Source organism: Ceratotherium simum, chromosome 34, assembly GCF_057802395.1.
Source record: "Ceratotherium simum simum isolate JZ-2026a chromosome 34, ASM5780239v1, whole genome shotgun sequence".
Lineage (NCBI taxonomy): Eukaryota > Metazoa > Chordata > Mammalia > Perissodactyla > Rhinocerotidae > Ceratotherium > Ceratotherium simum.
This window is the reverse complement of record NC_141933.1, coordinates 10,257,155-10,280,276: the sequence shown is the minus strand read 5'-3', so window position 1 is coordinate 10,280,276 and position 23,122 is coordinate 10,257,155. Positions and strand designations below refer to the sequence as shown.

General features: G+C 53.1%; 1 protein-coding gene across 1 annotated transcript; it reads right to left on the bottom strand.

Annotated features, from left to right (window-relative positions):
- Positions 1 to 12,081: 12,081 nt before the first annotated feature.
- CHRM1 (cholinergic receptor muscarinic 1) lies at positions 12,082 to 13,760 on the bottom strand. The gene has a single exon (XM_004437505.3). The coding sequence runs from the start codon at positions 13,715 to 13,717 to the stop codon at positions 12,335 to 12,337; it is 1,383 nt and encodes a 460-aa protein (XP_004437562.1). The 5' UTR covers positions 13,718 to 13,760; the 3' UTR covers positions 12,082 to 12,334.
- Positions 13,761 to 23,122: the final 9,362 nt, after the last annotated feature.

Sequence of the window (23,122 nt, the reverse complement as noted above, 5' to 3'; positions counted from 1 at the left end):
GCAGTGCGTCGGTGTGCGCCTGGGATCCGAACCTGGGCCGCCAGTAGCAGAGCGCGCACACTTAACCGCTAAGCCACGGGGCTGGCCCAGGAGTCTGTTTTTAACCAACTTTCCGAAAGAAATGATTCTCAGCAGTTTGGGAATGACTAGATCAATGTTTCCCAAACTTGCCTTATTATGCCCAAGGACAATGATTACAAAAGTCCTGGTTTCTCTCCTGGATGTTCTGTTTCAGAAGGTCTGGGATAGGACAGCAGAATCCATGTAAGAAGCTCAGAGAAAAATGAGAAAGGAACTTGGATCTCACTGGTGGGGAAACCACTGAAATGTGCTTGGTCAAGAGTGATGAGGTCAGATTTGAGTTCCAGAAAGCTCACGCTGGCTCTGCTGTTGTGGAGGAGGAAGTTGAGGGTGGCCAGGACTGGGAGCAGGGAGCCATTTAGGAGGCTGTTGGAACAACCCAGGAAGATTCAGAAATTAAGGAGGCAGAGACTGTGGAGTTGGAGAGGGGGGGATGGCTCGGAGAGATGTTTCAAGAGAAGAAACTCCAGGATTTCCTGATCACCTAGGTGAGACGGATGTGAGGGGAGAAGGGAGCTGTGTGTGCAGTGACTCCTGAGTTTCTAGCTTGGGTGATTGGGGAAGCAGGCTGGGCCATCAAGCTGAGTCGAGGAGGCAGGAAGAGAGGCAGCTGTGGGCGGAGAGGCGATCAGCTCCATGTAGATGTGCTGGGTTTAGGTGCCCTTGGACTTGTGGTTGGAGGATTCCAGCAGGGGAGGGTCTATAGCTCAGCAGAGGGGAAGATCTGGGAGCCCACAGGGTAGAGATAGGGGTACATACCGTGAGTGTGAATGATGCCAGGGTGAGTGTGTGGAGTGAGAAGGGTGACATTGGAGCCCTGAGGACTGGCAACATTTACAGGACTGAGAGTGGAAGAGAGACCCACAAAGGCGGAAGAACAGAAGAGAACAGAGCCCCGGGGGTGGGAATGGGAAGGCAGGAGGAAGACACCAGGTCTGTGTCAGAGCACATCTGTCCCAGGTGCCTTCAGTTTGGTGACAAGGACATCACTGGTGGTCTTCGGGTAGTCTTCTCCAGAAGAAATGGATTTTTCTGATTTTAAAGGTGGGAGGGATTTGTACAAGTTTCTGAATAGTATCAGTCAGAGTTCCTGGTTTTCTTACGCAGCCAAAGAATTCATTGAAAGACCACCAGGACCTGCCAAGAGGAGCAGGACTGGGCTTGGAGAACGGGCAGGAAGCAAGTGCCAAGCAGCAGGAAGTACAATTGTCTTTTAACTGGAACAGCCTGGGAGGTTGCCACAGGGGACACGCTGCCACTGCGTGTGTGGCTGGGCACAAAGCCATTGGCTGCTGGGGTGGGGCGCGTGTGATGCTGAAGTTCAGCATGTGCTCCACTTGCAATGGCCTCGGCGTGTCCTGAGTCCAGGGATGAAGGAGAGAGGGCTCTGTGCAGTCGCCAAGTCACACACCATGGTACTGTGCCTGCAGTGAAGGGCACCCTTTTCCACTTCACACAAGGGTGCTGATTAGCCTAGGGTGGCCCTAGACACAGAAGAGTCCAGGATGATTTTTGGCCTGAGCAGCTAGAAGATTGGATTTGCCATTTATTGAGGTGGGGAAGACTTACAGAGGAAAGAGTTTGAAAGGGGAAATGGGCAGCTCAGTTTGGGCCGTAATGCCTTGGAGTCTAGTAGACATCTAAGTGGAAACGTCAGGATGTTAGCTGGACACGCTGCTCTGGCGTTCGTGGAGAGACCTTGGCTGGAGATGAGAATTTGGGAGTCATGTGGACAGCTGGCATTTAAAGCCATGAGATGACAGAAGGTGACCTGAGGAGTGAGTGTAGAGAGGACAGAGAAGAAGACCAAGGACCGAGAACCAAGGGCTTCAGAGGTCAGAGAGATGAGGAGAAGCCAGCAACAGAGACTGAGAAGGAGGGGCAGTGAGGTAAGTAGGAGGGCGCAGCCCTGGAGACCAAGCGAGGAGGAGACGGTGGGTTCTGTCAAACACTGCTGGGGTCCAAGTACAAGGACGGAGGCCTGGCCATGGGGTTTATCAGCATGGAGGTCTTTGGTGACTGTGGCAAGAGCGGTTTTGGTGGAGACTGGGGCAAAAGCCGACTGGAAGGGGTTTGGGAAAAGATCAGAGAATTTGGAGTCAGTGACTACAGACAGTGTAGCTGTTAAGGAAGGGAGAGAAATGAGGTGATAGCTGGAGGAAGAAGGGGGCCAAAGGCTTTGCCTCTTTTTTTTGGTGAGGAAGATTGGCCATGACCTAACATCCATTGCCAATCTTCCTCTTTTTTTTCTTTTTTTTGTGAGGAAGATTAGCCCTGAGCTAACATCTGATGCTAATCCTCCTCTTTTTGCTGAGGAAGATTGGCCCTGGGCTAACATCTGTGCCCATCTTCCTCTACTTTATATTTTTTTTTGTGAGAAAGACTAGCCCTGAGATAACATCCAATGCCAATCCTCCTCTTGGTTTTTTTTTTTTTTTTTTTTGCTGAGGAAGATTGGCCCTGAGCTAACATCTGTGTCCATCTTCCTCTACTTTATATGGGACACTGCCACAGCATGGCATGACAAGCGGTATGTTGGTGCACACCTGGGATCCGAACCTGTGAACCCTGGGCCGCTGAAGCGGGGCACGTGCTCTTAACCACTATGCCACCGGACCGGCTCCACCAATCTTCCTCTTTTTGCTGAGGAAGATTGGCCCTGAGCTAACATCTGTGCCCATCCTCCCCCACCTGCATATGGGGCGCCACCACAGCATGGCTTGATGAGCGGTGCGTGAGTCCGCGCCTGGGATCCGAACCTGTGAACCCTGGGCTGCTGAAGTAGAGTGCGCAAACTTAACTACTATGCCACCGGGCCGGCCCCCAAGGCTTTGCTTTTTTAAAGATGGGAGCAGTAACAGCATATTTGCTTCAGTAGAGAGGGGGAACATGCCAGGGAGAGGAGACCTACTAGATGGATGCCTTCGAGGTAGGGAGAAAGGGTAGGACCTGCTGCAGGCATGGGGGAGGAGGACTGGCCTTTGCTGGGAGCCGGTCACAGTGAGGGCAGAGAATATGAGTCTAGAGTTGGTGGGTAGACGTTTTACCCACCGATTGCTTTTATTTTCTCAGTGAAACAGGAAACAAGATCATCAGCTGAGGGTGAGGATTGGGGCCTCCCAAGTGTTGGAGGTTTGAGGAGAGGGGAGAAGGTATGAATAAACACCCAAGACCTTCCTATTCACAGTGTCTATTTGGGGACTAGTAGCACCCACATCACCTACTTGTTAGAAATGCAGAATTTCAGGCCCGCCCCAGACCTATTGAATCAGAATTTGAATCTGTGTTTTAGACCCCAGGTGACTCATATGCACACTCAAGCCCTGATGTAGGAGAATGGTGGAGTCACTGTTGGAGAGAAAGGTAGATGGATTGCCAGCAGTGTGAACAACCCGCTTCAGACCTGCCTGTGTTTCTCTTGGTGCTAACTAATGGAATTTCAGCGGTTGGCCTTGAAAAGTCCAGGTCCCTCTAACTGGTGATGACCAAAAAAAACAAAAAAAATCTCAGTACGATAAGGAGAAAATGTTCCCTCTTTTTCTGCAGCCTCAGAAATGAAAGCAGATTCTTTTCTGCATCATAAAACCATCCTTGCAAATGTTATTTCTCACAAGGGAATTTGTCAGACAATCAAATTTAAGAGGCTGTTTCTTTGTCCTGTGAAAGTAACATTTAACTTTTAAAAAGCTTGTGATTCTGATTGCCTGTCTTCCTTAATAATGTGTTGCCCTGGCAATACTATTTAAATTCACATCTCTGTTTTCTAGAAGGTATAAATACCTGTGAGTTTTTTGTTAAGCCAGAAGGGGAGCGTTGACACATCCTTTTTCTCCCACGTGCAGGAGGTAAAATAATCCCAGTGACTGCAAGGTTTCTTAAACAAAGAGCTTGAGAGTCTTGTCTCATTTATTTATTTATTTTTTTTTTAAAGATTTTATTTATTCAGTTTTTTCCCCCCAAAGCCCCAGTAGATAGTTGTACGTCATAGGTTCACATCCTTCTAGTTGCTGTACGTGGGACTCGGCCTCGCGTTGGACGGAGAAGTGGTGCCTCGGGGCGCTCCCGGGATCCGAACCCAGGCCGCCAGCATCAGAGCGCGCGCACTTAACCGCCAAGCCACGGGGCCGGCCTTGTCTCATTTAAATTAATACACAGGCGGGAAGGACACCTGTGGTGAGGTGGAGGGTAGGGGGCACCAGGAGAGAGGTGAAGTTGAGAACACCTTTGGGAATAAGGCAAGGGAGCTGACTGGGCACAAGTACAAGCATAGTTAGATGGCACCATGAGGCCCATTGGCTGAGGTCAGGAACCCTGCATTTGTTCTAGTGCCAACTTGCAAGATAGCAGGATTTTGTTCCAGTGGTGCTTTGACTGTCCATGTCTAGGCAGGGAAGATGGATGGTAAAGTTGATCCAGGGTGGTGAATTTGCGGTGGAAGCAAGGGGCCAGGGGACTGTGAATATTTGTGGCATAGATGAAAGATTGCAGGGTTCAGGCTTCTCAGGGAAGGAAAAGTGATGGCAGGGGAGGGGGCTGAAAGATTGGGAGATAAAGGATGAGTCCTGGTGGGGGTGGAGAGTGAGAGGGAAGACGTTGGAGATTAAGCTCTTGAGGAAGGTGCAGTTGAGGACTCTGGGTGTGGCTGATGCGGAGTGGAGAGCGAGGTCCTGGGTCTGAAGAGATCATGACACTGACACTGGTACTTTGAGTAAGTCACCCAGCCAGGGTGGCAGCCAGGGTTAAGAGGAGGAGAGCATGGGCTTGGAGATCATTTGGGGATGGAGTCCTTGCTCTACCCTGACTAAACCTCTTAACCTGTTTCCTCATCTGTAAGATAGTCTGAACTGTTTTTACTCAAAAAACTTCTGACACCACATGGGTGGGTGTTTTTTTTCTCACACCAACCAATTCTCTGATTCTCTGAACACAGACTGGGTGTCCTACAATTCAATTTAATTCTGACACTATCTACTTAGAGTAGCATCAGATCCCACAGGTTAAGGGCTCATTCCCACAAGACTGCCCCCATTTGAGATGCCAGTTGCAAGTCCCAGGTTGTCACCGGTACTTCTGACCAACCGGCTATAAATTCAGAGGTTCCCACAACTCCCTCAGGTTCGATAATTCTTTAGGCCATTCACAGAGCTCAGGAAAGTGCTTTGCTTACTATTAGCAGTTTATTATAAAGGGTACAACTCAGGAACAGCCAAATGTAAGAGAGACATGGGGTAAGATTCGGGGGAGGGAAGGTGCTCAGAGCTTCCATGCCCTCTCTGGGCGCACCACCATCCCAACACCTTGATGTCTTCACCGACCTGGAAGCTCTCAGAACTCCGAGGTTTAGGGGTTTTTATGGAGGTTCCATTACGTTGTCGTGATTGATGAAATCATTGGCCATTAGTGGTTGAAACTCAAGCTCCAGCCCTTCTCCCCTCCTTGGCAGTCAGATGGCCTCTAATCCAGCCCTCTAATCACATGGTTGGTTCCTCTGGCAGCCAGTGTCCATCCTAAAGCTATCTAGGGCTCCCCCAAGAGTCACCTCTTTAGCATAAACTCAGGTATGGTTGAAAGGGGTTCATTGTGAATAAGAAAAGACACTCTTCTCACCTCTGTCACTCAGGAAATTCCAAAGGTTTTAGAAGCTCTGTGTCAGGAACTGGGGACAAAGACCAATAATATTTCCTATTGTACCACAGATAAGGACAATAGCATCCATCTCAAAGAGAGTTCACCCACGTGTCAGAGGAGGAAGAATGCTAGTAGGAGTCCATCTGGTTCCCAGTTGTCCAAGGCAGCAAAGATATAATATAATAATGATCCTTTATTGTCTACTGTGTCACAATGTGTCCAGTGCTTTATTGACCCTGAGGGGCCGTGGTCTGACGTGTGCATCCCCTGGGCTTGGCTGGGAAGAGTCAGAAGGGCATGAGAAGGGAAAGTCAAGACCATTAGGGAGTGGGGAAGGAAACCAACATTTTCTGAGTGTTCACTATGTAACAGGCCACGATGATTATCTCCCTTTTTACAGACAAGGAGACGGAGGCTTGGAATAATGCAGTGACTTGTTCAGGTTCACAAACTCTGGCTCCCAAACTCTTGCCTTGTAATTTCCTGAGTGATAGGGGTACTAGGAGCGTCTTTTGTTCTAGTATTTGGTCTTTGATCCTGGTTCCTGACACAGAGCTCCTAAATCCCTTGGAATTTCCTGGGTGATAGGAAGGAGCTTCTTTTGTTCTAATGAGGTGACTCTTGATAGGCTCCTGGATGCAGGATGGGCACTGGTCATCAGAGAGACCAAGCCATGATTAGAAGCTTGGAACTTTCAGCCCCACCCCTCATCTTCCAGTGGGTGGAGAGGGGCTAGAGACTGAGGTAATAATTGATCACACCTTCAGGATGATGCTTCCATAAAAATCCCTACAGTACAGAGTTCAGAGAGGTTCTGGGTTGGTGAACACATCCATGTGCTGGGTGGGTGGCACACCCTAACTCCATGGATACAGAAGTTCCTACGCTTGGGACCCTTCGGATCTTGCCCTATGTACCTCTTCATCTGGCTGTTCATCTGTATCCTCTATCATATCCTTTATTATATGATCGGTAAGTGTGTTTCCCCAAGTTCTGTGAGCTGTTATGGCAACTTATTGAACCTGAGGAGGGAGTTGTGGGAACCCCCAGTTTGTGACCAATCAGACAGAAGTGTGGGTTACCTCGGGACCCAGGACTTGGGACTGGCATCTGAAGTGGGGGCAGTCTTGTGGGACTGAGACCTTAACACAGGAGATTGACACTATCAGGTAGCTAGTATCAGAATTGAATTGTAGGATACCTGGCTGGTGTTGGAGAATTGGTTGATGTAGGAAAACCCCCCAGACATTTGGTGTCAGCAGTTTTGTGAGCAGAATGTAAAGGAAACAGAATTTTTTCTTTTTAGTAGGGCAAGAATATTTCAAGCAGGAGAGATGAAAGGAATAAAAAGCATGAAGGAGTGAGTTTGGGGCCTGTGTGAGGACTAGGAGAATTTCAGAGGCTGGGACCAGTTTCTATGGGGTGAGGAGTCAGAGAAGAGGCTGAAGAAGTAAGTAGGGCTGAATGGAAGACTTTGGAGGCTAAGAAACTTGCATTTTTATCTCAAGCTATTGACTAGTTGTAAGCAAGAGACTGACAGCATCAGATCTATGTTTTGCCTGCTGCACGGAGAAAGGATGGGAGAGGGACCAGTTAAGTCAGGGATTGGCAAACTACAGACGATGGGCCTCTTTTTGTACCCACTGTGAGCTAAGAATGGGTTTTACATTTTTAAATGGCTGAAAAAACAATCAACAGAAGAATAATATTTTGTGACACATGAAAATCCTATGAAATTCAAATCTCTGAAATTCAAAAACAGTTTATTGGTACACAGCCATGTCCATTCACTTATATATTGTTTATGGATGCTTTTGCCTGCAAAGACAGAGCTGAATAGTTGCGACAGAGACTATAGCACATAAGTATCTATATAATATTCTTAATTTTTACCTTTTGGTCCACAGAGCCTAAAATATTTACTATCTGGCCCTTTACAGAAAAAGTTTGCCAATCCCTGAATTAAAGGATTATTTCAGCATTTCAGGCAAGAGGCCTGCACTGGGATAGTGAGAGTGGGGTTGGAGAACACTGGATGAATTTGGGAACTATTCAGGGGGTAGACAGACTGACGGATACAGGGAGTGAAAAGAAGAAGGAGTCCAAGATGACTCCCAGATATCTGGATTGAGCTCTGTGTGAATGTGGTCCTAGCCAGGCCAGGAATTTGGAGAGGGAGGGTGGAACTGGGGGCAGGGGAAGTATAGAGGCTGGGAGGGAAGACTGGGAATAGTTTTCAGGCCTATTTTGTATGATAGTCTGATTCCTGGAGTTATCCCACTTGTGTGTGTTACCAGAGATGCTACGAACAAAGACATCACCCCAGACTCTTTAGGGCCTGAGGCTGGTGTGGGGCACCTGCATTTGGCAGGCGTTGGTGCTGTGAAGGTGAGCAGGTGCATGTCTGAGTTTCCAGTTGGGTCAGCCTCAGTTCTGTAAAATCAGAGCCAGGCTCCAAAAAATGAAACTGAGGATCCCAAAAGCCTGGGGGAGGCACCAGGAGAATGTGGGGTTTCCCTAGATGCCAAGTCTCCCCTCATCCATCTCCTAGTTGTGTATGAGGTTGACTTACTGGAGAGAGGGAGGGCCTGCCTCTGCAGGTTTAGCGTAGTAGCCAGGTGAGCGGATCCTTCTGGGACCTTGGGTTCCTGTTGAGGTTTGGGGGCAGGAGCTGAGGTGGCCAAGACCATCTACTCTATTATTCATCCTGTGGTCCTGTTCCTGGGAAGCTGCCCAGGCAGAGCGTTTCTGGCAGGGCTATTCCCTTGATTGCCTGCAGATGGCGCTAAAGTGACACACTGGGAACGGAGGGGGTGGGGGCAGCCAGAGGAGAGAGAATCCTAACTCACACCCCTTCTTTAGGCCTGCCCCTGGATGGGAGGAGGTGGCATTCACAAAGCCACCTTATTCTCTCCCTACTTGCTGGTCAGGCATGCAACGGCCGGGCGGAGAAGGACTCCCTCAGGGTGGGAGGGAGTGCAGTGTTTGGGGTGGACTGAAGCCATGTCCAGCCACCCTCTCCCGTCTGGCTCAAGCCATTTCCTCTGTCTTCTGGCAGCTAGATCTGCAGGAATCTTGCTTCAGAGGCTTGCAGGCCACCCTGCATCCCTGGGAAGCCTTCCTGGACCACATCCCTCCCCCACCCAGGCTTGCTCCCCCATACTCCTTTCTTCAAGTCCTGTTTCTTCTCCCTGGGCTGAGGGAGGGGACTCTGGACTCTTTAAAGCCCGGGCTGGAGGAGGAGGGAAAAGTGTGGGTCTGAAACTAAACCTGGTTCCTCGTCTTTCTCTGTGAGCAGCCTAGTCCTGTGGTAACACTGATCATAGAGCCATATGGGGGCCTTCCCTAAAGTCTCCTGTCCTCTCAACTCGTCCACGAGGGGCTCATTCCCCTTTTGGAGATGAGGACGCTGAACTAAAGAGGCAGGCCTAAGGTTGTGTGGTGAGGGCACGGGCAGGCAGGACCTGCATCTGGGACCATGGACAAGATGAACTGCTAGCCCCATTCCTGGTTCAAATACCAACTTTGACCCCCACTCCTGGCCTCCAGGAGAGGTGAGGTCAATCTGATTCCATAGCTCCTGCTCTCCCAACACGGCTGGGCGTCCTCAGTCGCTCCACCTCCAAGGACCAATGCCTTCCACACAGGGCAGGACACTGAGCCCTAGAAGGGGCTCAGGGCTAAGCCAGAGCAGTGGCTGGGAGGGGCCCTCTTGTGGTCTTGAGTTGACAATGCAGGAGGCTGTGCTGGTGGGATAGGGGGAGGGGGTTTGTGTCCTAGGGTCATTCTCCATGGTGCTGTGCTCCTGCCAGTCCCTGGCCAGCCTGTCCTGTCCATCTCTTCAGTGGATTGCCCCTGCCCATGGTGTCGGAAGCTTCAGGGTTTGATCCTTTGAGAAGGATTCTGGGAGTCCTGACAGCTATGTGGGGTGAACATCTGCTCCCTCTCTCAGGACCTCATTCTTCTAGGCCAGCATTTCTCAACTTTAGCCTGCATCACAGTCTCCTGAAACAGACAGCTGGGTGCTACCCCTAGAGTTTCTGACTCAGTAAATCTGGAGTGACCCCGAGAGCTTGTATATCTAACAAGTTCCCAGGTGATACTGGTGCTGCTGTCAGGACCACTGCGCACTGAAGGATTAACTCAGCAGGTCTGGGTTGTCCAAACCTTGCACATTTCAAAGGAAGGTTTGGCCCTTGCCTGGGTTCTGGGAGATAACCCCTAAGCCCTTGGAATATCCTGCCCGATAGGAGTGCCCTTGCTTACCTGGGGGCCTTGAACCACACCAGATGGTCTATGCTAACAATAGAATTTATAGCGGGGGCCTTGGGCCACATGGTATCAGTTTAACCTCTGGAGGTGCCGGAGACTAAGTAACTAAGGTCAGCTATGTGGGTGGTCAGCCATGCCTACATGAGCAACCTCCAGGTAAAACACTGGACACACGTCATTGCTGGGAGAATTAAGTGCTGTCCCCATGAGTCCACTGGGAGAAGACAACTGGAAGCTTGCACCTGGTCTCTCCTGGACCCTGCCCTATGCACCTTTATCCTTTGCTGACTTTAATTGTGTCCTTTCACTGTAATAAACTATAACCATGAGTATAACAGCTTTGATGAATTCTGCATGTCCTTTTCTGAATCGTTGAACCTAAGGGTGATCGTGAGGACCCCCAACGACAACGACACTTTGAGAACTACTGCTCTATGTGGTGGGATTAACCTCTCTAGGATTATTATTATTTTTTTATGTGAGGAAGATCAGCCCTGAGCTAACATCGACGCCAATCCTCCTCTTTTTGCTGAGGAAGACTGGCCCTGAGCTAACATCTGTGCCCATCTTCCTCCACTTTATGTGGGACGTTGCCACAGCATGGCCTGAGAAGCAGTGTGTCAGTGCGCACCTGGGAGCCGCACCTGGGCTGCCAGCAGTGGAGTGCGCGCACTTAACTGCTACGCCACGGGGCCGGCCCCCTCTAGTATTCTTTTGCTTTAAGCTTTGGGGCCCTTTCACCAAGGAAGTGCCTTACAACCTGGCTGGAGGGTCACCTGTGTGGAGTGCTTTGGGCTGGACCCCAGGTGCTCCATCTCCACAGTCCAGGGGTCAGGAGGCTGTGAACTGCCTGGAAGCCTGGATGTTGCTTTGTGGGGTAACCCTGAACAGTACCCCACCTCACTGGGCCTTAGTCTCCCCGTCTGTAAATGGGGCTTTGGAGCAGTTCTGTTCTCCCTGGGGGTGACAGGGCCCCCAGAGCAGCCACACTGGCAAAGCTGACAGAGAATATGCTGGGCTATGGACACAGGCTGTTTATTTCACCTAGCCTCCCTATCTCCAGTAGCCAGTTCTGCTTGTTACAGGCCTAACCACCTGAGCCTTGGACCCCTGGGGTGCTGGGGCCCACAGGTTTCATCAGATCCAGCCACTCAGTGCTGCCCCTCCTGGGACCACCCTCAGGGCAGTGGCCCACATTCTGTGGGCCACCTTGGGCCCCCCCTACCCCATCCTGCCCTGGCCTAAGACCAGGTCCTCAATCCAACACAGGGAGGAAGCTACTTAGCGCCTGCTGGTTATGTGGCTTTATTCACAGACTCAGCACTTGCTGAGGATGGAAGGAAAGAACATTTGGGGCCAGGCTGGGCCTGGAAGTAAGGGAGGCTGGGAGGCCATGCACGGGTTGGATTGGGGAGCTCACAGGAGAGAACCTGTTGGCTGGGCTAGGCCTGTGTGAGTGGGGCTGGAGGCAGGCAGCATGCGGGAGGCCTGGCTAGATCTGCCTGGAGCAGATCTATCCAGGTGGTGACTGTGAGCCAGGGAGGGATGGCCTGAGGGTTTCTCTGGGGCAGGGGGTATAGGTGTGGGGCTGGATAGCAGGCACCCCTGCCCCTCACTCCCAGGGAAATGACATAGTGGGACAGTCAGGACCCCTGGCGCCTGGTCCTGCTGCTGCCTTGGAACTCGATGTGTGGCTAGCCAAGCTGGTCCCCTCTGGTGTCACTGTCCTGTTGATGCTTGGACATTTGCCTTGGGGGTGACCCACATAGGGATGCTCTGTGGTCATTTGTAGGGAGGTTGGACAACCCTGGAGAGTATGCCTAGGGCCCAGCAGAGTCGGCTGTGCCTGTGGAAGGAGGGCATCCCCCTCACGGGATGCTCCCTTTGAGCCAAGCTTCTCTCTCAGTGGTTGGTGTCAGTTCCCTGCTGTGGCCCCAGGGGGTGTCATCTCCCACCGCAATCCAGGCCAGCCCCTGGGCCAAGGATGACTGTAACGTTCGTTAAACTTTCTTTCTCCTGGCCCGCCCTGCTGGCTCTGGATGGACTTCCTGCCTAAACGCAAACAAGGACTCCAAAGCTCGGATCCTCCTCCCAGGCCTTCTTCCAGGTGAAGAGCCCTCTGCTACCCAGCAGGGAACAGAAAAACCAGTTCCCCAGCTTCCCCTCCCTGCCTGGGAATAGTAAAGTTTGGAAAGTTGGCAGGATCTCTCTGGGCTGTTCAGGAACGGGACCTAGGGGCCTGGGAAGCCTGGTGAGGCCTGGGCAGGGCCCTGGGTCTGAGGTCACAGCCCCTGCCTGCTTTCTCCCCGGCTCTCCCGGGGACTGGGATGGAGGGATGCAGGCGAGGGGGCCATCAGCATTGGCGGGAGGGGGTGCGGTGCACAGAGCCAGGGCGCTTGGGGATCTTGCGCCAGCGACGCTTGTCCCAGCGGCAGAGCAGCAGCAGGCGGAAGGTGTCCCGGAAGGCTTTGTTGCAGAGTGCGTAGCACATGGGGTTGATGGTGCTGTTGACGTAGCACAGCCAGTAGCCCAGCTCCCACAGGGTCTCGGGAACACAGTCCTTGCAGAAAGTGGATACCAGCACCATGATGTTGTATGGTGTCCAGGTGAGGATGAAGGCCAGCAGGATGGCGCTCAGGGTCCGCGCCGCCTTCTTCTCCTTGACCAGCGAGAAGGTCTTCCGCTTGGCCAGCTGCTCCTTCCCGCGGGGCTTCTGGCTCTTGCCCGCTCGCTCACGCCCTTTCCTGGTCGGCCTCTTGACTGTATTTGGGGAGCTCCGGGGCGGCTGCTTGGCGGGAGCCTGTGCCTCGGGGTCCACCATGGGCATCTTGATCACCACCTCGGAGCCAGGCTCCTCACCCTCCGAGGATGTGAGGGACTCCATGGAGCCTTCGTCCTCCTCCTCTTCCTCCTTCCAGCTGTAGGCCTGCAGCAGCCTGGGGGCCCGGCAACAGCGACAGCAGCGCCCTGGAGGGGTCTCCGGTGAGCCCTCCGCCCCCGGCTGGGACCGCTCTGAGCTGCTGCTGCTGCCGCCCCCCTTCCCTGGCGTCTCGGAGCCCTGCAGGGCCGCCAGCTCCCGGGCCCGGTTCTCTGTCTCTCGGTAGATGCGCCAGTAGAGTGTGCACATGACCGTGACCGGGAGGTAGAAGGCGGCCATGGCTGTGCCAAAGGTGATGATGGGCTGGGAGAGGAACTGGATGTAGCACTGCCCGGCCAGCACCGTCCGCTCCCCTACCAGGTACTGCCAGAAGAGGATGGCTGGGGCCCAGAGGACGAAGGAAACCAGCCAGGCCAGGCCGATCATCAGGGCTGCCCGGCGGGGTGTGCGCTTGGCGCGGTAGCTCAGGGGCCGGGTCACAGAGAAGTAGCGGTCAAAGCTGATGAGCAGCAGGTTCATGACGGAGGCGTTGCTGGCCACATAGTCCAGGGCCAGCCAGAGGTCGCAGGCTAGTGTGCCCAGAGCCCAGTGGCCCATGAGCAGGTATGTGGTGTAGAGGTTCATGGAGAAGGTGCCAATGATGAGGTCGGCACAGGCCAGGCTCAGCAGGAAGTAGTTGTTGACTGTCTTGAGCTCCGTGTTGACCTTGAAGGAGATGAGTACCAGCAGGTTGCCTGTCACTGTGGCCAGTGACAGGAGACCCGTGGTGATCCCAATGAAGGCCACTTGCCAGGGACCCTTTCCTGGCGCCAGGACAGTGATGTTGGGGCTGACGGCAGGTGGGGCTGAGGTATTCATGGTGGCCAGTGGGGCTGGGGGTAGCCCTTTCCTCTAGTCACACAACAGGGCTTCCTCAGGGGGAGGTCATCTCCTGAAAAGAGAGGACACGGGCTTTGACTGGGCTGCTGGACATCCCTGATAGCCCCGAGCGGAAGAGTGGAAGGCGCTAGGAACACAGCTTCTGCGCTCCCAGGGCTTTTAGGCCAGACAGCATCACCCTCCCTTACCGGTGGCCACACACGGTCATTTATGATGCATGAATGGATTTACCAGCAGCAAGAGTCAGGGAGCTTTGGAATCCAGAGATCTTAATCCTCACTCCAGCTCTAGCATGCGGATTCTGAGCCTCGACGTTCTCAGTAGGAAATTGCTACTGATCCCTGTCTTGCTTAACTCCTGTGGCAGGAGTTGGGAGACTGGCTTCGTATACAGTACTGCCAAATTTTCAAAGCATTTCACTCAATTTTATTAAAGTTCTCGTTTACTGAGTAGTTACTACATGCCAGACACAGTGCTAAGCATTTAATCAAATTATCTAATTTAGCTGTCGTACATCTCTAGGAGGAAGATCTCTTAGGAGCTCCGTTTCACTGAGGCAACTGTGGCTCTGAGCAGCTACAAGGCCCGGCCATGGTGACACAGGCAGTCCGTATGATTAGAACTCACTCCTCTCTCTCGCTCTCTGAACATGTGGAGCTCCAGGGGGATTCTTCCATCAGATAAGGAGAGATGGGAAGTCAGGGGGCAGACTCCAGAGAAGATAAAGGGAAAGAGAAGGTGAGTGTGTGTCTGTGCATGCATGTGTGTGTGTCTGCACGTTTTTCTGTGCATGTGTGTGTGAGAGAGAGGAGGGTGGTGTTTGGGGCTGGATTGGACCCTCTCGAGGGCAGCAGGGAAAGCTGTGCTGAGCCCAGTCACTTGCCTGGTGGTGGAAGATCTGGAGGAAAAGCAGGCAGCAGGGACGAGGGCCTCAGCTCCCAGATAAGTGGGGGTCTAGCCCCAGATGGGGTGTGGGAGGCTCCCTCCATCTCCCCACTCTGTTCCCGAGCCCCAGCTGACTGGGGGCAGCAAGGGGAATGAGGAGATCCCCCAGACTTTTCTTGAAGCTGGAGCCCAGCCTAGGCACTAAGAGTGGGTAAAGAGAAAAGCAAGGACTCTTAGCAACCTACTGGCCGGGCAGGAGGTCCCCACAGCTCCGCCGTGGCCTTGCTGCGGTATGTTTAGGCCAGTCCCTTCCTGTTCTGGGCCTCAGGCATCCATCTGTCCATTGAAGAGATTGGAGTCTCCTTCTACCTGTAGCTGTGGCTTCAGGCAGCTGTATCATTAGAAAAATTCTAAGGGAGAGACATTGGGCAAGGGCCCACTCAGCTCTGGTGTTCCTTGGGACCTGGTCTGTGACAGAGAGACTAGAGCGCTGTGTCTGTGAGGTGTTGCTGCATGATGGATGGCCAGTGTGGCTGTGATAGTGTGTGACCCGGGGTGTGTGTGGCTGAGGGCATCTCCACTGCTCTTGGTGAACTGTCGGCACGTGAGAGCAACTCTCAGTCTGGGGAGTTCAGAATGTGACATGAGTAAGAAAGACTGGCCAACAGTGCATGCTTGTGTGTCTGGGACAGTTTGCACATGAGGAGCCACATGTAATATCCCGGATGAAGGACCCGGACTCTGGAGCCAGATTATCTGCATTTGAATCCAGGCTACACCGTTCACTGGGTATGTGATCTCTGCTAGCGATATAACTGCTATGTGCCTCAGTTTCCTCAACTGAAAAATGAGGCTAATGCTAGTCCCTAGCTCATAAATCAAGGAATTATTGTGAGGCTCAAACAAGTCAATAGAGGTAGAGTGCTTAGACCAGCCCTGGCACATGGTGAGCACGGGGTCCCCATTGACTCTTAGCGTTATGTAGCAATGAGGGCTCCCTCCTGCCTAGGAGTGTCCTCTTCTTTGATTAAAAATTTCTAGGGCTGGCCCGGTGGTGCAGCAGTTAAGTGCGTGCACTCCGCTTCAGCGGCCCGGGGTTCACAGGTTTGGATCCCGGGTACGCACCGATGCACTGCTTGTCAAGCCATGCTGCGGCGGCATCCCATGTAAAGTAGAGGAAGATGGGCACGGGGTTCACAGGTTTGGATCCCGGGTACGCACCGATGCACTGCTTGTCAAGCCATGCTGCGGCAGCATCCCATGTAAAGTAGAGGAAGATGGGCACGGATGTTAGCCCAGGGCCAATCTTCCTCGGCAAAAAGAGGAGGATTGGCATTGGATGTTAGCTCAGGGCTGATCATCCTCACAAAAAAAAAAAATTTCTAATACCATGACAATAGCAACTAATAATAATAATGACTGTTGCTATTATTTAGTGCTCCCTGAGTGCCAGTCACTACTGAAAGTGCTTACATGCCTTATCTCACTTAATCTTTTTTTTTTTTTTTTTTGCTGAGGAAGATTGTCCCTGAGCTAACATCTGTGCCCAACTTCCTCTGTTTTGCACGTGGGACACTGCCACAGCATAGCTTGATGAGCGGTGTGTCGGTCTGTGCCGGGGATTCGAACCTGTGAACCCTGGGCCGCTGGAGCCGAGTGCGCAAACTCAACCACTATGCCACCGGGCCAGCCACCTCATCTCACTTAATCTTAACAGCGAACCTATGACCTAGGGATTATTCTTCTCTCCACTTTACAGATGAAGAAACTGAGGCTAAGAAAAGCAAGAGAATTTGCCCAAGATCACACAGGTAAGGTAGGAACCAGGATGTGAGCCCAAGCTGTTTCTTCCACTGAAACTTTATTTATAAGAACTGATGGTTGGCTGGGGGTCCATAGTTTGCCAATTTGAATTTTAAAAATATTACATTAACATATTATTTATCTTGCTCACTGAGTTTTGTTGCATCCTCCTCTCTTAACCAAAGTCAGGCACTGGGCAGGAGGCTGGGCTTTCTCTGGGGAGGCTGCTGGTGGACACCACCCTTGACAAGTTGCCCTGTACAGCTCTTGCCCCTCTGATCTGACTCAGTGCCGTTCAATGCCCATTGCAAAGATAGAGCAACTGAGGCCCAGAGAAAAGAGGAAGATGGCATGGTGCAGCCCAAGGTCTCCTGGCTCCTGGACTGGATGCTGGCCCCCCAACCCCTGGGTGCCTCGGAGCAGCTCTGTAGCCCCCAGTAGCTCCCTGGGCCCTGGGCCAAGACCTGAATAGGATGAGTCAGACAAGAGAAGCTGGCTGGCCTAAGAGGCTGCACACTCTGCAGCTGCAGGGGCCTCCTGTCTGCCTGGGCACTGTGCAGCCTTCAACGCTGGACCCAGCCCCCCACCATGTACCTGGTCCTTACACCACAGCAGGCCTTGGACTAGGATGGGGCCAGAGAGGCACTTGCTTCGGGTGCAAAATTTAAGATGCCCCAAAACTTAGTCATCAAGAAAATAATATTTTAATGCAACATTAAAAAAGGAAATTAATGCTGAAAATTCACCATGAACAAAATTTTAAACAAAGACAGTCTCCAACCCTGCACTTGTACAAACAACTCTATTACCCATGCCTCACCCTCATCCTGGTCCTGGTTCCAAGGAAACTTTATTTACAAAAACAGACGGCCCACCTGTGGACTCTACTTGGCTATGTGATTTTTAAAAACATTACATTACAATATTATTTATCTTGATTAGTGAAGTTTTTTTTTGTGCCCTTCCTAAATTTTGCTCTGAGGCGAATAACTCACTTGCCTTACCCTAATTCTGGCGCTGTGGACCACAGCCCTGGGTCTGAATCTCAAAGCTGTCCCTTCCTAGCTGTGTGATTGTCAGCAATCGCCTAACCTGTCCTTCCCAGGCCGCCCTGCATCCCCCAGCTGACGGGGATAGCATCCAAAGTGCATGGAATGAAATGACACTTAGGTAAAGGCCTCTGTTACTATTCCCCATTGCTCATTCTGATCCACCATCCAGCCACCTGCCCCTTCCCCTCCAGACCCCAGGCACAGCCTCTCTCTGGTCCCCAGATTGCTCATTTGTACAGGGGAGGAGTTGGACCAACCTGGCATCTGGGGAGATTTTACAGGGTCCTGAAACCAACATCTCAAGACTCTGAACAGAAAGGACTCAAGTCCTTGAGGTGACACCGCAGAGGCTGAAGGCTCACCCAGGTTCTCTCAGCCGGGGCTGGAATGACATCTGCTCTGGGTGGGAACGTGCTCTGTTGGAAGCAAGGTAGAGCTTTGACGAATTTAAAAAAGGCTTTCAGAATGGGGAGCCTATGAGACGTGGTCCTCTGAAGTGAGGAGGCTGGCAGTCCCTCTCCTTTATGGCTGGAAGTCCCTCCCAGCTCTCTCACTTTAATAGCCATATTGATAACCCTCATAATTAATCACCTATGGTATGCCAGGCACTTGATGTATGATATTATTTCCCTTAATCCACAGGACACCCCAATGGGGTTTTATCTCTGTTTTATAAGTGAAGACACCGAGGCTTGAGGGCTAAGTGATTCGCTGATGGTCTTGTGGGAAGTTGTGGAGCTGGGCCGCTGCCCCTGATCTGTGGACTCCAAGGCCTGTGTTCTTTCCACTTGGCCAACCCCTCTATGCCCCACCTATGAGCTGTGAGGGCTAAGGCCTCCCATCTGAGACAAGTGGAGGAAGGAGAAGGGTAGAGGTTCTGAGGAACTGGACCCTCATTCTTCTTTTTTTTTTCTAGTTCCAAAAGCCTCTTGAGGGAGGACAGCCCTTTTATTAAAATTACAGGCAGCACAGTCTCTTCCAGTGGAGTCTGGAGACCTGGTGGACCCTCATTCTTGCCATCCCCTGGAGCTTCTGAGCTTCTGGGATGCAGCCCAAGAACAGAGCTGTCAGTGACCCTGCCTTTCCTCCACAATCAGAAGTGGGGGTCCTCCTCAGGCTTCTCAGACAGCGATTTGCTCAGGAGAAGGTTCCTGGAGGCCTGCTCTGGGCCCTGCTGTGTGACTTTGGGCAAGTCTCCTTAACTCTTGGTTGGGGGCAATCCTCTGCTTGTTCAAGTCTACTGGGGGCTCAGCAAGATGATGGTTGTGGAACCTGGTTTCCTGTGATGGTGGCTTGTCCCCTGTGGGGACGAGCCCTGGGCTGTGAGTCAGGGTACAAGGGCTCAGCAGTGGCTCCTGAATTTCTACAAAGGAGGGGCTTTGGGTCAGCCATCTGGTTGAAAGCTGTATTTGCCAGCATATTCTTTGAAAACATCCATGGGGTGGGGGAGTTGGTCAATGGGGATTGCAGGGGGTGGGGGGAAGACTCCCCAGGGAAGTCCTTGACACTGTCTCTGCCTGGCTTCAAGCCCCGTCTCTCCTCTTGTCTCACTGTGTGACCTTGAGCAAGTCACTGTCCTGACCTGGTAACCCTTCTGTAGGATGAGTGTTTGTGGGTGAGGGTATGTACATTGCTGAGTGAGAATACGAAACAGTGGGGGTGAGTCTATAACTTTGTGGGGATGGGTTGGGACTCATCCTCTGAGGGTGTCATGTCTGGGGAAGCAGAGAGAAGCTTTTCTGCCCAGGACTGTGGCTCCCTGATGAAGGTTGTTGGGAGTTTTTTATAATATTATTAATACTATCATAGCAACTGACATTCACTGACTGCTTACTATATGCCAGACATGGCTCTAGGCATTATATGCATGATTTAATTGACCTATTACAGCTCCTTGTGAAGTAGGTTCTATTATCCTCATTTGAGACCTTAGGACCTTACAGCTCATCAGCGATCCAACCAGGCTCTGGACCCAGCCAGTCTGCCTCTGAGACTAACCTCTCTAAACTGTTCTTGTGGGGATGGGGGCTCGACAGCCCCCTTGCCCACCTCGACTAGCTTGGCCAAACCCTAGTTTGAATCAGGCAATAGTGAGGAATCAGTCCTTCCTTTAGAATCTGGCCTGTGTGTGTGACAGTGTCTGCCATCTATCTGTGTGACATGTGATGACAGTCCTGTGGGAAGGGGAGGTCTAGCCACAACTCCTGAGAGTCAGGGTAGGGGCTATGTCTGCCTCATTCACTGCCTCATTCCAGTGCTGGGCACACAGTAGCTGCTCAATAAATGTTTGTGGACTAAACAAATGAATGTGTCTACAGGGTCCTCGTGCTTGACCTCAGGCCCAGGGGGCAGGAGGATGAGCCCATGGGGGTTGGGACCGGCTCCAGAGCATGGTCCTTTGGCTCCCTCCAGTTCTTGCATCCTCTCACCTACCAGGTCCCTGTCCCCTGGGTGAGGACCTGCCTGGCTGAGGGCACAGGAGAAAAATAGCCAAGAGCATCTTCATCTGGAAAATGGACCAAGGAAACCCTGCTTCACCTGCTACAGAGAAAGGGAGTGAGGTGACAGGACAGGCATGGGCATGGGATAGCACCTGTCAGTGTTGGGGGAGGAAAAAGCCAGCCTGGGCTTAAAGAGTTAAGGGATGAGGTCAGAGCCTGTAGCACGGCAGGCCAGACTGTTGACCGCCAGTGCCCTGGACCAATCCCCAGGGGCTGGGGATCTGGCTGGTAAAGGAAGTGGGAGGGGAGAGAGCCACAGGGGGAGGCTGGGAGAGATTGCTGGGGAAAGGGATTCCTGAACACTAGGGCTGCCTGAATCTTACCACTGGCCAAGGAGTGGAGAAGGGGAGGCAGAGAATGAGGGGGTGCTGGGGAAGAGGTTCACAGGGGAGGAGTGAAGCCATCGTGTGATTCTGGGCCTCCTTGTCTGGACAGAACAGGCAATACTGGGGAGAAAGAGGTAGGAGGTGGGGGCTGTGGGCCTGGGCACCTGGGACCTCACATGTGCAGTGAGAAGGGTGCTCCTCTGGCCAGGTATCCTGACCAGTCCCTTCTGCTGGGGTCTTAACCCAGAAGCCAGCCTGTCAGAGGCGGCTCTCTCCACCTGGGTTAACTTTTCTCTGAAGGCAGCTCTTGATCCATTAAAGGTTCACAAAACTTCCACCTCTGATGCCTGGCCTTGGGAACGAGGGGATAAACAAATACAATTTATCACCTTTTCAGGCTCAATAGTCACCACTGGGAGTGCCAGGTAGCCCTGGGGAGGGCAGCAGCCATCAGTTAAATGCTCATAAATGCACTGCTGAGCCGGAAGAGGAGCGGCAAATATGTTCACTGTTGATGGACCTTAACCAGTTGCCTGACTTTAGCGGACTGTGCCAGAGCCTGGCCGTTAGCAGGCTGGGCCCGAGACCTCACGCTGCCAGGTGGCATCAGAAGTGCTTGCCCCTCATCCTCCCCATGCCCCCTGCTCTTCACTCCTTGCTCTCCTCTCCCCATTTCCTTTCTTCTCTCTCTCTCCTCCCCCATCCTTCTAGGCATCACCATGGCATCACAGCAGAGCAGAAACCCAGCGCGATATTCACCCACCTCTCCCCGCTGCCTCATGGAGCTCGCTGCTCCCCACCCCGTCATCCTGCTCAGGGAGTGGGAGTGCAGCGCTGCGCTGAGGGCGAGGAGAATGGGGTCCAAACCCCAACTGGACCCCTAAATACCCCTTCTGTGACCATGAGCATGTCCCTTCCCCTGTCCCGGCCTCAGTCTCTCCACCTGTACCATGGGGATGTTCCTTGCAAGGTCTGATGTGACCTCTGCCTAACCCCTTCTCGACACTCTGGATTCCTCTTTGCACTTCGAGATCCAGCTCTCACACCTCCAGGACCCAGCTGGGGAGCCAAGAGTCACATGTTTTGCAGCCCCATCTCGCCATCTCCTCCCCTGCCTTCTATATCACAGCAGCGATCACGGCTTGCCTACTGGCTGAGGTCAGGGGGCAGAGAACTAACTCTCATCTGACAGCTCAGTGAGCAGCTGAGTACTTGGGGACAGGAGATTGTCCGGCTGCAGGAGACAGTCTGACTTATTCTGGCCAGGTGGGCAGGGGGCCTGGGCCTGTCTGGGAGGAGCTTCAGGTATGTTTTGTGGGAAGAGGTGAACCTCTCTCCACTGGCATGATAACCCCTGAGCAGCACTTGTTTGAATGACCCCATGATCACCCCTTCCCAGATGCCAGCCCAAGAGCTGGCAACTCCGCAAGAATCAGAGCTCCTGGCCCCCCTTCCCATCCCCACATTGTGGGGTCTGGGGGTACCGGGATGGGTACCTGGCATGGGTGCCCATTGGTATCCATACATTACCTGGACATAGGATTGAGATCTGCCCTGTGGGAGCCCAAGATACTATGGACATAGGGAGGGCCCTTTGGGCACCTGCACATGTGAGGGCCACATTCCCTGGCTGGCGTGGCCATCCATGTGCCCATTTGTCCCCAGAGAGCCCTGGGGCTCTTGGCCTGGTCTCCTGCTGGCTTCTGGCCCAACACCCACCTTGGTGTCCAGCATGTCCCTCTGGCCAGCAGCCTGGTTCAGTCCATCTTGGGGGTGCTGAAGGTAGATGGGAGTGGTGGGATTCAGGATTCCCTGAGGGAGGAAAGGACGAGGTTCTGGGACTGGCACCCCAACTAGGGGGGTCACCCTCCCACGGTATGCTGGTGGCAAGGGCTGCCCCCTGGCCCTCTGCCCGTCCCACTGTGTCTCTGGGGTTCTGGGGGCTCTGCCTGCTATGTGGCAGCCTGATCCCTCCTGGGTTCCAGGTCCAGTTTCCTAGGGGGTCTCCATCTCTTCTACCAGCTGAACCCCAGGAAAACATCAGGTGTATCCACTCAAAGCCAGGAGATGCGGTGTTTGGAGCAGCCAATGTCTAATGCTACAGAGCCCCCTTGGCCTCTAGACCTCTCCCTGGCCCCCTCCTCTCTCTGGAGGTCCATCCCCATTTCCTTCTAGTCCTGGTCTCTGCCTTGCTCCCAGGACCCTGCTTCTCCTGCCCCCTCCTCGGCGGAGCCCCTCCCAAACCCTCTCAAATGTACTCACCACGGGGCTGGAGAGAAGTCTGTAGCGTCCTCAGCCCCACTGCATCCCCGGGGGCCGGCAGCGTCTCCAGGGACCCAAACACCTGGCTCCTGGGGGGAGCTGCGCCCTGTGCTGGCAGCCGGAGAGGCACAGCCAGTGATTGGCATGTCCCACCCCCTGGCACGCCAGCCTGGGTGGGGGGGGGAGGGAGGAAGGGAATGAGAGGGAGGGAGGAGAGGGAGGAAAGGAAGGGAGGGGGAGCTGGAGGGAAGCCTCAGGCAGCGTCTGGGGTGGGCCTGGGTCCTGGAGCATGCCCCCCTCCTCCACCAGGGCACCCAATTTGAGCCCCGAGACGGGGGGCGTAGAACATGAGGAAGATGAGCCCAGGGAGGCTGAAAGTCCAGAACGGGAGAGAAGGCGGATACAAGGAGACAAACACCCACACCCACTGCACACAGACTCGGCGGCACACACACATACACCCTCACAAAGGCACACTCTGTTTCTCCGGGCTCCTTCCGCCACCCAGCCTTAGAGCCCCCAACCCGTGTGCACCATGCCCCAACACACACGCCC

Bases quoted from the DNA above. Each gene is read 5' to 3' on its own strand.
- CHRM1 (XM_004437505.3), bottom strand. From the start codon at position 13,717: ATGAATACCTCAGCCCCACCTGCCGTCAGCCCCAACATCACTGTCCTG.